This window comes from Sphaeramia orbicularis, chromosome 21 (genome assembly GCF_902148855.1).
Source record: "Sphaeramia orbicularis chromosome 21, fSphaOr1.1, whole genome shotgun sequence".
NCBI classification, from domain to species: Eukaryota; Metazoa; Chordata; class Actinopteri; order Kurtiformes; family Apogonidae; genus Sphaeramia; species Sphaeramia orbicularis.
In genome coordinates, this window is record NC_043977.1 from 33160361 (window position 1) to 33176166 (window position 15806).

The following is a 15806-nucleotide window of genomic DNA, read 5'->3' on the forward strand; positions in this document are numbered from 1 at the left end:
CAGTTTTACTTAAAAAAACAAAAAGCTATCCTCTTCCCTTAAAAAAATTATCTGAAAAACAGTTGCATTATGCCATTTCCAATCAAGGAATATTTAATGTAAAAAAGCTTATCAAGGACAAAATAATAGTTTCTTTTAGCAAAACAATACAATAATTATCAATAAAATAGAAAAAACACCTTCCCTCCAATTTTGACAAAGGTTTTTATAGAAAAGAATGCAAACAATACAAATGGAACATCCAATGAGCCCACTGAGGGTTTTCCTTTAGCTCAGAGACAAGGAGCAAATCTTATTAAATCGTTTTCCTCACTTTTTCAAGATGAAGGCTATTGGCCAAAGATTAAGACAAGGATCTTCTTTCTTTCTAAGGAACATCAATATCAAAATATATATGTTTTTTTTTTTTTTTGCTGTGATCACAATATAGGAAAGGAGTAGTTGCTATTCTCAAACTTTTTGAGAGTGCTTTTAATTTTCACTTCAAATACTCCAGTTTTGTTGAACTTCATTAAATAAATACTTGTACAAACTCCAAAGAGAACACATGCTTCCTACAGGTTTCAACCTCATGAATTTCAAGACCATTATAAATGCATTTCATCTTTTATTATTTGACAGTTAATGATGGGAAGTACAAAACATAGAAGTCTTAGAATTATATGTAAAATAAATGAATTTATTAATTGCCATTTAATTTTTTCTACATCCTTCTAATGTTGGCGTTGCAGTTTACTTGATTGTTTATTGGTTCCATGTTAGTTTGGCTTGAAAGTTTACATTTCTTCCCCAAAACCCAATTTAGAGACTGAAGTTCATTCAGCTCATGCATAAAAGTCCTGTTCTCTTCATAATCCACTGTTTAAGACTTCAATAATAGACATTTTAATACATTTTCAGGCCAAAGATTCAGATTTTTTTTACTTGTTTCTAAGTGTTACTGATTTTCAAGCATCAGGTCAAACCGAGCCAATTTATCAACTCAAAAAATAAATAATGCTTTAACGCGGTTATCTTTAAACCTGTGGTGTGACCGTTCAGACATGTCTGTGTAGGTTCTCATTTCTCCAGGTCATCATTCTTCTTGGTAGTTCTTCTCAGTTCAACTGGACTTCACCTCTCATCCAAGAGACTTCTTCAGTTCTAATAAGTGGTGGGGGAAACTGGATTTATAAACCTGCAGGGGGGTGGTCTGTGTGGGTGTTAGTCCCAATTTAAAGGTTAGGGTCATAAGGCGGGGGTGTGACCCTGGGGGTAGGGTCGTTAATGGGTATTGTGCGTCAGTTTCAGGGTCGTTGACCAGATGAGTGGGTCACTGTCCAAATCCTTCAGGGGGGGTTTGTTTGGTTTCAGGTGAGTCCGGGTGTGGAAGGTTGTTGGTTGAACACTGTTTGGGAATGTTATTTAAAATGGTGTTAAAGGTTTTTGGTAAGTACTGTCTCAGACCACCACCTCTGTTTTCCACTTTCACAAAAATGGCTTCTTTGACGCCTCTCTCAAACCATTTGTCTTCTCTGGCCAATATTCTGACATGCTGTCCTTGAAGGAGTGTCCCTTTTCTTCCAAGCGAAGATGGACTGCAGTTGTTAGAACTGAAGAAGTCTCTTGGATGTGAGACGAAACATTTTCAAAACTAATAATAATAATAATAAATTGGTTTTATATAGCGCTTTTGTAAGTACTCAAAGACGCTTTACAATAAACAGCCAAGGGACAAACATACATCAAACAGGTAAACAGATAGGAAGTTAATACTAAATGGCAATCAAAGAACAAATACGGACAAAAATAAATAAATAAAAAATAAACTAGTCCAGTTAAACCGGGAAGAACTACCAAGGAGTTCTTCCCGTTCTCCAGGTCTGCTCTTTCACACAAAAACATCTGACATTTGCTCTCACCTGCTGAACTCCATGACTCTTCCTGGTTTTTCATACCTGCCTATACACCTGTGTCTGACTCACCTACAATGACAAAAACATGTTTAGGTATTAATGCTATTTTAGAGTTGAGAACAAAAATGTTTTAACTCCTGCATTTGGAAGTGTGAATTATGTTTGTGTCTTATGTCTTTCACCTACGACTTCAGATTTAATGGACATCTGAGGAAACATTAGAGGGGACTCACACACACAGCAGCGAAAACAACAAACACACTGTTGGAAAAAAATTTAATAAAAGAATCTTAATACAAAACTGTAATGCAAAATATTTGTATTAATAGTTATTGTAGAAAAAGTTACATTTCTTCTCAGGCGTATAGCTTTCCTTATAAAAGTAGTACCATCCAGACATAATATTAAAATACGAGGTAAGACTGAAGCACCAAAAATGGCTAAAGTATCATTTTTACAAATATCCTGCGTTCCTTGAATTATTCCTGGTAAAGACCAACCACATGTTCAACTATTCACACAGTGTTCTAGTTTAAGACCAGTCTCACTTCCAGATGCAATCCAGATTCTTGATGAGTATATTCCCGATATAATAACACAGAACGTAACGTGTTTTGCTGTCGATGGATTTTCATCATGAAATCTGAAACGCTAATAAAATGACACGATGACATTTTGGCCTTCATTTATAATATGTTACCATGGACGCGATAAATCACTGACAAACACAATAACAATCACCTTCTGACATAAAATAATGAGTGGTTTCTATTAAAACGAGTACAAACTGCATGTGTCAAGTGCAATTACGGAGTGTGTCCACAGTTTTCTCAAGCAGATATTCATGAAATGTCAGGACTGTTCCTGTGTCACAGCAGGAACCTACACAGTAAGATAAATAACACATCCCACTCTGTCAGAACCCATAATACTGACAAAGTTCTGTTCTGTGATGGAGCTCGAAGCTGGGCAACAAGTACCACATCTCTGCATCTCAAATTTACTTGTCCAAATTATTCTTTTTTTCTTGTAATACCATTTCATTTCCTATTCAGTCATAGTTGTCAGCTATTCTAGAAGACAGGGAACCCAAACATCTTCTCCCTTTCATATTTTTTCTTCATTAAAGCCCTGCGCTGTCATTTCTACACTTAAAGTAGTGTTTTCAGACTCAAACTGGCTCTGTCTCACTAACCGTGACTGATCAGAGCTGGTGCAACAACCAAGAACTGTTGGTGTAAGAGGCTGAATAATTATCCAGATTCCTCCATCCATCAATGAGTAGCAACCAGTTTAAGATTATTTTTTCGTTTGTTGTTTAGAAAGAAGTCTGGAGTCTCTGATTAAAGCTTCTTAATCATAAATACTATATTCATATATAGTATTCAGATTGCAAACCAAATATCTTTGGCATGTGTAACAAAACATTACATCATCTTGGGCTCTGGAAAACACTGATGAAAACTTTCATCACTTTCTAACCTCTGTTAAAAAAATTTAAATAAAAAAGAAAAGAACTGACAGATTAATTGCTGAATTTTGACAAAATGTAAAGCAAACTTTTGAAAAGTCTCACAAACCTTTCTATAACCTGTTTTACTACACTGAATTATGTGTTCAAGAGGTGGTATATTATTTTTTGTGAAACTGAGATTCATATTTTCAGATATGAAACTTGCACATATAATACACATACATAAGCACACATAATAAAAATTATTTAATGTAATTTCTCACGAATCTAAACAAAACCAATGTAGCAGCTAATGATGAGACTCATGGAGGAAACCAGTTGTTGAACCAACTCTGAACCAGCTCTAGCACCAGGCAACACCAGAACGAGGTTCCTGTTCATGGAAAAAGGTTTTGTTTGTACTTGAACAAGAGCCAATATGAGCTTGAAACATCTAACTTTTTCTTATTCTCTAGAAAACATTTTAGAGAAGATATATTTCCTAAACTGCCCAGTTCCAATGACGTTCCCACAAACTGCAAGAACAAGGCACCTATAGTATATAGTAGTAAACATATTACTACAACAATCAGACCATTTAGGTTTACAGTAGTTAAAGTTTCCTATTCGCTAACATCATCGATACAAAAGACGTCGTACACTTGGTCCAACATGGAATGAATCATCTGCTTCTCAGCATTTCCTAATAATTTCAAGTATGAAGCTCTCATGTAGAGACCAGACTTCATAAACTGTACCATGTCTCAGAATATGGTATTTGCAGATGAAGGGGGTGGAAATGAGGAGGGTCTGTGACGTACCCACACAGGGAACAGTTCAGGTGTGTTCAGATCGGCTTTTCGTCCACATCCTGCTCTTCTTCCTCTCGGTCATCTTTGACAATCCCTTCATCGATACTCTCCAACCTCAGTCTCTGACCATCCATGTATCGGGGTCTTGGTGCTGCCCTGGTGGTGAACAGCCCCCCTGGTGAAGTTAAATCCTCTCCAAAGAGGGTCAGCTTGGCGTCACTCTCTATAGCCTTCGCCAGACACGAGGCAAACTTGTCCAGGGATTTGTGCACCTCTGCATGGACTTGGACTGAGGACGTGTTGTTATTTTCAGCTGAAGAGGAAAAGGCTGATATGAATATTGTGCACAATATAATAACTATTTATTAATATGTGTCAAAATTTTGTGAAATCTGCACAGATAATCTATAAGGCACAAAATTCAAACTGTATTCAGAGGTTGAAATTAACCAGTGACAGTGTGGTCTGAGGGGAAGAGATGTATTTGTTGTTCATATTACACTCGATTGGTTATCTCTTTGCAGAGCAAAACACATGGTTTATTGGATGTTTTTCACCGCTTAGATGACGTTCTGCATACCTCTGCACAGAAAAGATGCAGACAGCAGATTACCATGAAAGTGCACAAACAAGGACGTGGGTGAATGTGGCATAGAATGTGGAAATTCTTAGCCGGATCAAGGCCTCCAGCCCACCAAGACAAAAAAAATAGGACCAATGACTCTGTATCTCACTGGCACATTCTATCAAGAATCAATAACAACTTCAGTTTGCGAGGTTGTCAGGTTCTGCTGCTATGTTAGAGTCCTGTGGTCTTGATGCAGGAGATCCATCTCTCAACAGAAGTGGGTGGAACTTTCACTGGAGGACAACTCAACTAACTAAATGAAAGTCCATATATGACTTCCTATCAGTGCTCAATAGTAACTATATTGATATCTCTAACCACTTCCATTGTATAAGCCATGAAAATATGGCCCACCATAAGTAGAGGCAAAAATCATCTAAAATTTTAACAAATCAAAATTTCTCAAAATTGTGAAAAAACTTTGTAGACATTGTCCCAAGGAAGCCACATAAAAAATTACCAGTAGTGTCAGAGAAGACTGAAGAAATTTCTAAGAGGACAGTGTATACAGTGACAAATGTTGCGATGACAGTGTCTTCACAACAGCTCATGGCCCATCAACTGGAAGAACAGGTACTTTTGGTGCATGGATACCACAGACCTGTTTTACTGTTTTCACCTAAAATGTTTTCAACTAGCTTTGTTATTTTTACTCCATGTTTGATATTGTGCAGTCTTATGACAGAATAATAGGTATTGTGCATTAATCTTATACATCAATATTTTACACTGTTATAAGCTTAACTGAAAACTTGCACAATGATTCTGAATAAAAACAAGAAAAATCTAAGTGCTTTTAATGTCTTGAATATACAGTATAATTACCTCCGCCAAGGAGGTTATGTTTTTGCCAGGGTTTGTTTGTTTGTCTGTCTGTTTGTTTGTCTGTCCGTTAGTGTGCAACATAACTCAAAAAGTTATGGACAGATTTTGATGAAATTTTCAGGGTTTGTTGGAAACGGGATAAGGAAGAAATGATTAAATTTTGGTGGTGATCGGGGGTGGGGGGGGGCCCACGGGGGGGGCGCAGACCAGAAAATTTCATCAAAATCTGTCCATAACTTTTTGAGTTATGTTGCACACTAATGGACAGACAAACAAACAAACAGACAGACAAACCCTGGCAAAAACATAACCTCCTTGGCGTGGGGGGGCCCACGGGGGGGGCACTGATCAGCCTTGGCGGAGGTCTGCGCTCTCCGAGTGCTTCTAGTTGTAATAAGAAATAGGCTTTTACTCATGACTTTGATGGAACAAAGAATTATCTGTCAACTATTAAATTAATCAAGATTTTAGAATATAAAAATAAGTCCTCAGATTCCAGTTTCTTAGATTTTAAGATCTTCTAGGTTATTTACTCTTCTTTGGCAATAAACTGAGGTTCAGTGGGTTGTAGAGTAAACACTACATTTGAGATGATCATCTGAGTTAAGTAAAATATGAATCAACACGTTACACTGTCTTCCCATATTCAGTCCTGACAACTATGTGATCAATGTAGAAAATAAATGATAGATCAATCATCAGTAAAAATAACTATTAGTTACTTATGGATTTAGAGAAGATGTGCTTTCTCCTGATCTGTTTTATTATCTAGATGTGACATGACTGATATCAGAAGATGAGATTTTGGTTAATCACACAGCCCTAAATTCATGTGTCAGTGAGTTAGATTTTTACGTCTCACACTGAACTAGTGCCTCATGTTTCAACCTCTATGAGTTTTTTGTTTCCCCTCTGTCATTTCTGAACGCTGACGTGACGGATACCTTTGGAATGCTCCACCTGGTCTTCAAAGGTGACCGAGCTCCTCCTCTTCCCAGACTGGTTTCCATGGTAATGCAGGTGGGAGGAGCCATCTATAGAGAAGTTATCCAGCAGCATCACATCTGTACCTGCACGGATAAAACAAAAGGTAACCCAAAGCAGTAGGTCACCATAATCACAAATACAAGAAAAAAAAAAAAAAGAAAATGTTGAAGTGTATCACATTTTGATCACTCACACTTGTGTAATCGAACTTTTCTTTAAATTGTACATGACGTTACTTGCCCTGCCTCCATAACTTCCTCAAACAAATACATGAGCTGCAAAACAGGAATGTGAATATGACTAATAAAACTTCAGGAGTGTGATGCAACTCCTGCAGCTTTCGAAAGTCACGTATGACTTTAATTCCCTTTACTAAAGATCCAACAGTTGAGTTTGACACAATAGGAAGAGGAAAATGTAACTGTATCAACAAAAGTGCCAGTAATGTGGTGCAGCTTGAGTCCAGCTCACTTGTTGCAAAATATCAGCTTAACATAGTGAAATGAAAAAGAGCATGACTATAAAACTGAACATGGTGGAGTTTATGTGTTAGTTGTAAATTAATCTACGCATAAACTAACACATAAAATAATTCCTATAACAAAGAAATTAATTATTTATGTAATTTATCAAGATTAAAAATGTTAAACACTCACTGATTCTTAAATGTTAGAATATTCTTCCTATTTTGAAAGAATTTTAACCAAAAGCATGACCAGGTCATTTTTGTTTTCAAGCATTGTAGGTAAATATAAAGTTAAGTAGTATATATGTGGTCCTATGCAGAGGTAGGTTTAATGTATATGTTATAAGAGTTAGTTAGGTTAATAAATGTTTTGCTTAAGTTTAAGTGTTAGGTAAAAAGGATGAGTGGGATGTGGGAGATTTGTTGGAAATACACACATTCATAAAGAAGCATTTGAAACAAAAAAAATAGAAAAAAAAAAAAGATGGATGAATGAAATTAGATAAAATATTTGTGGGAATTAAGACAAAATTAAGACTCACAAAATTAAAAATTAAAACTAACCCCAACTCTGATATTTATAAATTGAGTTCATGAAATGTGTAAGGATCTGCAGATGCTGTGTTTCTTTCTGTCTACAATCACTTCAACTAAAAAGACTTTAGGACGTGAACCCTCAGAACAAAACATGCACAGTAAATTTTAGTCCCAGTTACACTCAAGTTAAGAGATAAACTAAGTAACTGGTATGTGTAAATATGATAGTCTGACATTTTACAGAAATATCTAGTTTCCTGGTATAATAGCTTGGATAATAGCTGTGAGGACAGTCTATGAGATCAGTTCATGGTTAGCATGTTATTAAGAACACAAAGGGTCCACCCCAGTTTACTTGATTACATCCATGTTTCCCTAACTTACAACTTTTCCTGCTGTCTTAGTCCCTCCCATTGAGGAAATGAGACAAGAGTCAAGGAAAATATGCAAAGGAGACAAACTGAGAAAATATGTGAATGAGTCCTGTCATCTGAGCCGACGTGAAGAAATGTCTGGTTTAGGATACACAGGAAAGAAGATAAAGCCTCCTACAGAAGCAGCATATAAAGTAACTGTCCTTTAAATATTTCTTTGACCTCAACACATTTCCCAGATATGTCAAGAAAAAATGTTTTGAAGACACAGGATGACACAGGGGTTTGGGATACACCAAGACTATTCCTCCGTTCCCTGTGACTCCTGTGTGTAACACTCACATGAGTCCTGAGTGAAACTGAAGCCAGTATCTCCTGTGCTGCTTCCAGGCGCCATCAGCTGGCCTCCACCAGCCAACATGGCCGTCAGGTGAGGGGACATACCCAAATCTGAAAGGACACAACACATGAAATCACACCTAAACAGCACTTTTTGGTAGATTTTGTATCTTAAAATGAACTGATCAGAAATCCACACAGACAATTATATCAATGCTTGAATGATAAGTAAGTTGCTGCTTCCACCTGTGATTCTGTTGGAGATGCTGAAGAGGCGTGACGTCCTCTGCCGTGTGGCGAATGACTCTCTGTAGTAGCGATCTCCAAAACACATTCCCAGCAGCTCCTTCCTCACTGTTTTATTCCATAGACCGTAGATTAGTGGATGGCACACAGCGCTGCAGAAGGACAGCCATGCCACTAAAGTCTCCAACCACTGGGACACACGGCCCTGCCCCCACAATGCTTCTGTGCACACCACCCCAACGTACGGCCCCCAGGTCATGAGGAAAGTACCGATCACCACTAAGATAGTGACAAAGGCCTTGCACTGGCTGCCAGCGTAGATAAGGCTCCGCCGGCTTCCATTAGAGGAGGTCGAGGTGCTTGAGTTCTTGCGTCCATTTCTCTGACTTCCAGTGCTGTCATCCTGGGCCACGACGACTGTCCCGCAATGTACCTTTCGAGCTTTTGTGCGGGCGACACGGAAAATGACGCCATAACAGGCCAGCATGATGATGAAAGGCGGGAGAATGCACCAGGTGACCCAGAAGGCCGTGTAGCCCGGCTCTTTGTGCCAAGAAGCAACACAGGTCCACTTGAAACAGTCAAACTCAAAAGACGACCAGCCAAACAGAGGAGGCAGGCAGCCCACCAGGGAGTGTAACCACACGTAGGCAATGACCACGACCGCCCTGTTGCCCGTGATCTTCATGGGGTAGATCATGGGGTAGAGCACAGCGTAGTATCTGTTAGGATGAGAGACGAAACTAGTGATGCACCAACCGGAGAATAGTTAACTTTTTTCCTATCTGCAAATAAGATGACTTTGACTGATAATGTGATGCATGATGTTTATCTGCTCTGTGAGTTTCCTGACTGATTCCAGCACAGCCACAGCATACGACAGCAGCTGCACTCCACTTCTGTTTTGGTTGCATTGAGTCAGTTTCAGTATTTTTGTAAGTAGTTTCATGCCTAAAGTGGCCCGTGCTCTGTACTGCGCTGTACATCTCTTATTATGGTGAGTGTGGCACCAAACAAGTTAGTTTAACCCCAAAAAAACTTTGACAGTCACTGTTGATCAAAAGCATTTACTGATCTAAAACATTTAATAACTGATGCAGCACTAATTCTACAAATACATGTAAATAATTGAGGTAAAATGCAGTTCCTCAGCTTCTCATCATCATCAGATATGACCTATTTGGACATTAAGAAGCTCTATAGTGAACAAGGAAACACCATCACCTTCTGCATCATTGATTCACCAGTAAAATCCATGTAGTTTGACAACTGACAATGGCTGTAGACACTTGTTTTTATGTTTAGTTAATGATATATTTTACTGAAAAAAATTCACTTTTTCTTCAGTTTTCTGTTTTTACATAATAACCTTTAAATTTACACTCAGTTTTATGAACATCTACATGATCCGTAAATTAAATATAGAAAAATACCCGATTTTCACTGGAAAAAAAGCAAAATGCAAAGGACAATATAATAATAAATGACGATAAATCACTGAGGAAAAGTTAAATGTAGAGAAAAATGAATTCAGAAGTCGCAAAAAAAATTGTTCTGGGTCTTTAAGGATTAAGTCAAGAACATTGCTGTAAACTGTGACTTTAACTGAAACATGAAAACAAAGTAAACAAGTGGTATCTGTGTCAGCTATCAGCCAAATTATTATTTCATCCATCAGTACTGGCCCAGAATTCCAAAATGATTACATCCCTAGAGGAAACACTCCAGTGGAGAAACTCAACACTTTTCTCAGGAGACTTCTGTCCTGAAACAAACAGAGGCTGTTATACAGAGGCAAAGCTAAAGCTTGCATTTCTGCCTCCTAATAAGGGTGTGAAAAAGCTGCAAACAGAGCAGAATGTGGGGGGCTGTGATGAAAAATCCCCAAAGGTGCTGAAGGTAATTAGGACAACCATGAGAACAGCACAGACTGTATGTTGTATTGTAAATTTACAGCAGGACCTTTTGCACATTTCAAAGTTGTTTGTAATTCCTGATTTCAACTGAAATACATCTGTAAAAAATACTTCCAATACTTCCAAACACTTCCAGCTTTGAGAAATAAAAGGAAAACCTTCAATTTTTTATTAGATCACTTTAATGTTTGTCTTTTGTACTTTTTGTGAGATATAAACCAAATGAATGTGTGTAATGTGGTTTGACTTTGAAATATGAGATGTGCTGCCTTTTTTAATTCTTTTAACCATCGGAATTTGCAAAACTAGACAAAACTAGAGAATGTGCCAGAGTCAAAGTTTAGTTATTGTCTGGATAGATGTTACAGAGTAATATGTTAAAAAATAACTTACATTACTGATAAGCATGCTCATCAATGATAAATGGTGAATATTTGTGTTAAATTTTAAAATACATCATTTGAAACACTTCATACTAATTCATCAGGTACTATCATAAAAACAAACAAACAGAAGGACAAAATACTCACAACAATTACTTAAGAGTAGAACATTTCAAAGACTGAGCAAACTTCTAAAATCACACTAAATATCCCCTAACATTTCAGGCTGACTTCAGTAGATTATAATAAATGTATCTATGATGAATGTTTTATTTCTCTTTTCCAAAAAGTGTAATAGAAGTGTGACCTCTGCAGAGAAATGCTGCATTCATGTCAAGTCCAGTTACTTTATTTAAGCCTTTCTAATGCTTGTCACTTGAGCTGGGAAAATCTCCAGAAAATACCACCACTTAAATGTGTGGTTAACCAACTTTAACCACTACATATTGACCTGAGACAAATACATGACAGAAACTAACTTTCACTGTTTTGTAAGCATGAATGTATTTTAATCTGTTTTACAAACACTAAATAAACTAAATCCTCTCATTTTTATTGCCGTTTATTTTATAGTAAAGTTATTCTGATGCCTAATTGTGTGTCACATAGAGCATGTTTCAGTGCAACTTACAAATAAATGCAGAGTTTATAAATGTAGAGTTTGTGGTCAACTTTTCCTAGTCATGACAGACTTAATCAGGCAACCACTGCTAATATTTTACAGATGTCATATATATAAAACAACACTTATTGTCTCTGTGTATGCAGTTAAAACGACTTACTGATTGTAACTGGCTTTTATCTCCCCTGTGGTTAGTATAGTTTTACAGTCTTTATTTTTAATGTTTGTTGTTATCTTTAGTTTTATGAATGTTCTTTTATATGTTTATACTGCATGCTTTTGCTAATTTAAAGCTTTTGTGACTTAGTAATTATTGTTCTGTTTTGTTTTTTTTAGCATTTTTAACAAAGTCATTTTTGTGAAGCTCTGCTCCATTAGAGTTCTAAGGAAGATGTGTCCTGTGTAATCATCAAAAGGACTCAAGACTGATTACTGTTTTTTGTTGAAAGTTCTAACCTGAAATAAGAGACTCCAAAATCAGTAAAACTTGGATTAAGATTGGAATAACTTGATTTTAAAGTACAATCACCAAAATAAATCACAACCATATGCAATCGAGTAAAATTATATTTTGCATACAAGCTCCTTGCCTAAAAGATGTAACTTCTTTGTAATCACCAACATTTTGTTACGTAACCTCAACCATTTCTTATATGCAACAGGTTCCATCCCACTGTGCAACACCACTACACCAATAAATTCACACACAATTTAAAGTGTTCTTAGCAGATTAAAAGTGAATTCAAGTCACTAATGGTTGTATTTGTATTGATGAGGCAGTGGGTGTTAGAGTCCATGTTTGTCACTAACCTGTCAATGGCAATAGCTCCAAGCGTCAACATGCTAGCAGAGCTAATGAGCAGGTAGAGCAGAGCAGTGAAGTTGCACCACACCACACCAAACACCCACTCTCTCTTCACTGAGCTGACGGCGACAAATGGCAGCACCAGCATGGACAGCAGCAGGTTGGACAGGGTCAGGCTGAACACAAACTTGTTGCTGGGAGTGAGCAAATAAGGCCTGCGATAGAGGGTCACCACAATCACGAGGTTCCCCAGGCAGGCAAGGAGTGTGATGGTCACAATGGATACAGACTCCAGGGCTGCCAGACCCTCACCATTTCCCACTGGAGTGCAGTTTCTACTGGTGTTCATGGTGAGAGACTGGGCCATTGGACTGGTGAGGGAACAGTATGAGGCTGCTGCAGAGGACAAACGGAAACAGATGTATGAGGATACTAGTAATGCATTGCTAAATCTTCTGTTAAAAAAAAAAAAAAAAAAACACCAGTGCGATGCATGTTTCAGCAGACACACTGAGAAAGTTCATATATAATCATATATTTAGGAAAACAGGCAAAGCCTCCACTTTTAGTAGATGGGATCAAATTTTCTTGGATTTTTGGTTTAGATTTGATTAAACAAATATTTGATGTTCTAACAAAACTGTAGCCAATAACTTTCCATTTACTGACTGATCTACTAATAGTTACTTTTCAGACCACAGGTTTTCATCATCTTCCTGTCCAGTGAAAACTATGTCCAAACCTGCTGATTTTAAGTGTTTATGAGAAACTGAAAGACAAAATGTTCCTTTATGGGCTGAGATTCTCCTAATTCTTAAACTATATAAAGTCTTTAAAATCCCCCACAATTGGCTGTAAAATGCTTTGACACAAACCTAAAGACACATTTTTTAAGAAAAGTTGACTTAGGCTACGATCAGACAGCAGGACTTAATGTACAATTAGAATTTTCTGGTGAAATCCGATTTTTTTGTGTGCTCGTTCATATTCCACATTAAATGCGACTTCTATCAGTTTTGAGTATAAATTCAATGCAACCCTGAAGTGACCCACATGCACAAAAGAGCTCCTGTTGTAATACATGACTACACAGGCACGCACTGTGTTTACGGAAGTTACACTCCTGGGATGCAAAATTGTGATGTTTGTCGCATTTCAGTGACATAAAGGTCAGATAAATGCAACCTGGCCGTTCAGACTGAAGTCGCATTGCAAAATATCGGATACATATTGGATTTAGGACCACATATGAAAGTGGCCTGGGTTGGATTTGAAAAAAATTGAATTTGTGCTGTTCAAACTGTCTTTCACAGTTCAGATATAGGTCACATATGGGCAAAAAAATCCGATTTGGGCCACATTTTCCTGCAGCCTGAACGTAACCTTAGGGACACATGGTCCTCACATAACAATGACTGACATAAAATGTTAGAATATAGAACAGAATATGCTGCTTTACCATAGATTAAACTACCCAACACTGTATAAAGTAGTTAAATTAGTTCAGCCTTGAACATCTACAACAGTAAAATACAACATAGACATTAATATGACTCCAAAAACCTACTACCTCACAGTGAAACACTGACAGCAACCATTTTACTGCACAATGACCGCTTTAAGTACACTTGGCTGATTATACTTGCATATTTTTACTGAAGTAAGGTTTTACAGCAGAACATTTGTTTGCAGTGGATTATCACAAAGTGTGGTATTAGTACAAGTGCTAAGTAAAGGATCTGAATACTTCTTACACCACTAAGATTTAAGACGCTCATGCAGCATGATCTTATGACACATAAATTACCTTTAACATTTGACAGACTTATTCACTGTGATGGATTTCAGAAAGGAACCAGTTTACAGGAAATGTAATTTTCTTATTGCACTGAAATGAACAGGAAGAGCTAGGTTAGTTGTGGTATAGATCATATGTGGTTTATCATTATCTGAATCATGCAGACCCACTGTGCACCGTGTTACTGTTCATTACACAGAATTCAATAAAAAAAAATAAAAAAAATCTGTAGTTGTTGTTGGGGTCAGTTTAAAAGGCACACATATGAGCAGTATGATTGCACAACACATTTCTACAAAGTTTTATATTTATTACTTTTCATTCTTAGCTTTAAACAGTGGCAGTGACTGAAGAATGACAGTAGTACCTTTACAATGAGAGTCCATTTTATTTACTCTAAGTTGCATATTTTTACAATATTGTGTTGTTGCTGATACTCAAAGGAGTAATTAGCTTCTCACTATTCTCAAGAGTGATGAAAACCAGGATTCCATGACAAATGCCCACAAACTTAATGAAAAAAGAGCCAAATGCCCACAATTTGTAGTATGGCATTATTCCAAAGGGGGAACTATATGAAGCATGCAAATACTAACCCTAACCCTAACAATGTATATAATTTTGTTACTTTTGTTGCTAATAAAATATTACGAAATAAAGTTGTGGGCATTTGTCTGCGCACCGAAAACCAGTGACACAAGAAAAGCTTTACTTTGACTGATTTTACACCAGATTCAGTGACTAAAATAGTAAAAACCTTCACAACTAAAAGCTCAAGTTTTATGGGCGCAGGAGAGGAAATGTGTCTCTCATTTGACCAAAGAGCCAGTTAGCTAAGTTGCGCTAGTTAACATTAAATTACAGAGATGTGTTACTTTTCCAGACATCTCAAGTACTTGTCTTTTATTTGAAGTTGTCGACATGCAGAGTGTATCCATTAGTGTGTTTTGTTTTCAGAGCTGTTCAATCCTGACTCAAGTTAACTTTGACTAGACTTCATGTTGTGCCCACTAGTCTCAGTTCGCTAGCGGTAGGTAGCTAAAACCACCGTTAGTTAGCCGAGGTTAGCTCAAACTTTCTCCCATTGTCCCCCGAAAACACACTAATCCGTTTTTACCTGCTTTGGTTCGGTGTCGGGGCTCCGCATTTTCTCCTCCGAAGAGGCAAACCATCCATTACTTCTCGGTTTCCACAATGTGACCATGTAACTGATTGCCGAGTCTGAAAAATCTTCGAAAGTCCCTCGACATGGTAGAGTTTCGTACCGTTTGTCCCTCCTCATCCGACTCACAGACGGCCAGCTGCGGCTGCAATGGCGTCCTCCTCCCACCTCAGCCTCCACTCTGTCAGCCTGTGTGTGTGTGTGTATGTGTGTGTGGGTGGTCGCCTTCACAACTGACTTCACTCACCACCTTAGCATTAGCATTAGCATTTCTGGACGGCTAACTAACTTACATACAGACCGCTCCTTGTAAATAAAATAACTAAGGCTGTGTTTGGGATGAATACAAAAAGTATATTTAGCTCAGTTCGGATGAAAATATAGTCGTGTTGTCATTGTTTCTGTCAATGTGAGCGTGTGTAATTGTTTAATGACAGGTGACAGTGTTTATGAATGAAGTAGCATCGTTTTCATCCATCTGGACCACCCACGGAGATCAAAGCTTCCCGCACTCAAACGTCACATTAACAGTCGACCAATCAGAAAATAGATGCTGTA

General features: G+C 37.5%; 1 protein-coding gene across 1 annotated transcript; it reads right to left on the reverse strand.

The window, feature by feature from the left end:
• Positions 1-2154: 2154 nt before the first annotated feature.
• Positions 2155-15408, reverse strand: gpr161b (G protein-coupled receptor 161b). Its single transcript, XM_030125818.1, has 6 exons — positions 15204-15408; positions 12294-12684; positions 8563-9284; positions 8320-8427; positions 6558-6683; positions 2155-4473 (listed from the first exon to the last, which is right to left on the reverse strand). Exons 1-6 carry the CDS (start codon positions 15256-15258, stop codon positions 4196-4198), a joined length of 1680 nt encoding a protein of 559 aa, XP_029981678.1. The 5' UTR covers positions 15259-15408; the 3' UTR covers positions 2155-4195.
• Between the last annotated feature and the right edge of the window lie 398 nt (positions 15409-15806).

Coding starts and splice junctions, on each gene's coding strand:
- gpr161b (XM_030125818.1), bottom strand. CDS start 15,258: ATGGTTTGCCTCTTCGGAGGAGAAAATGCGGAGCCCCGACACCGAACC. Junction 9,285..12,293: donor GGAGCTATTGCCATTGACAG/GTTAGTGACAAA, acceptor TCATCCTAACAG/ATACTACGCTGTGCTCTACC. Junction 8,428..8,562: donor CATCTCCAACAGAATCACAG/GTGGAAGCAGCA, acceptor GTGTCCTTTCAG/ATTTGGGTATGTCCCCTCAC.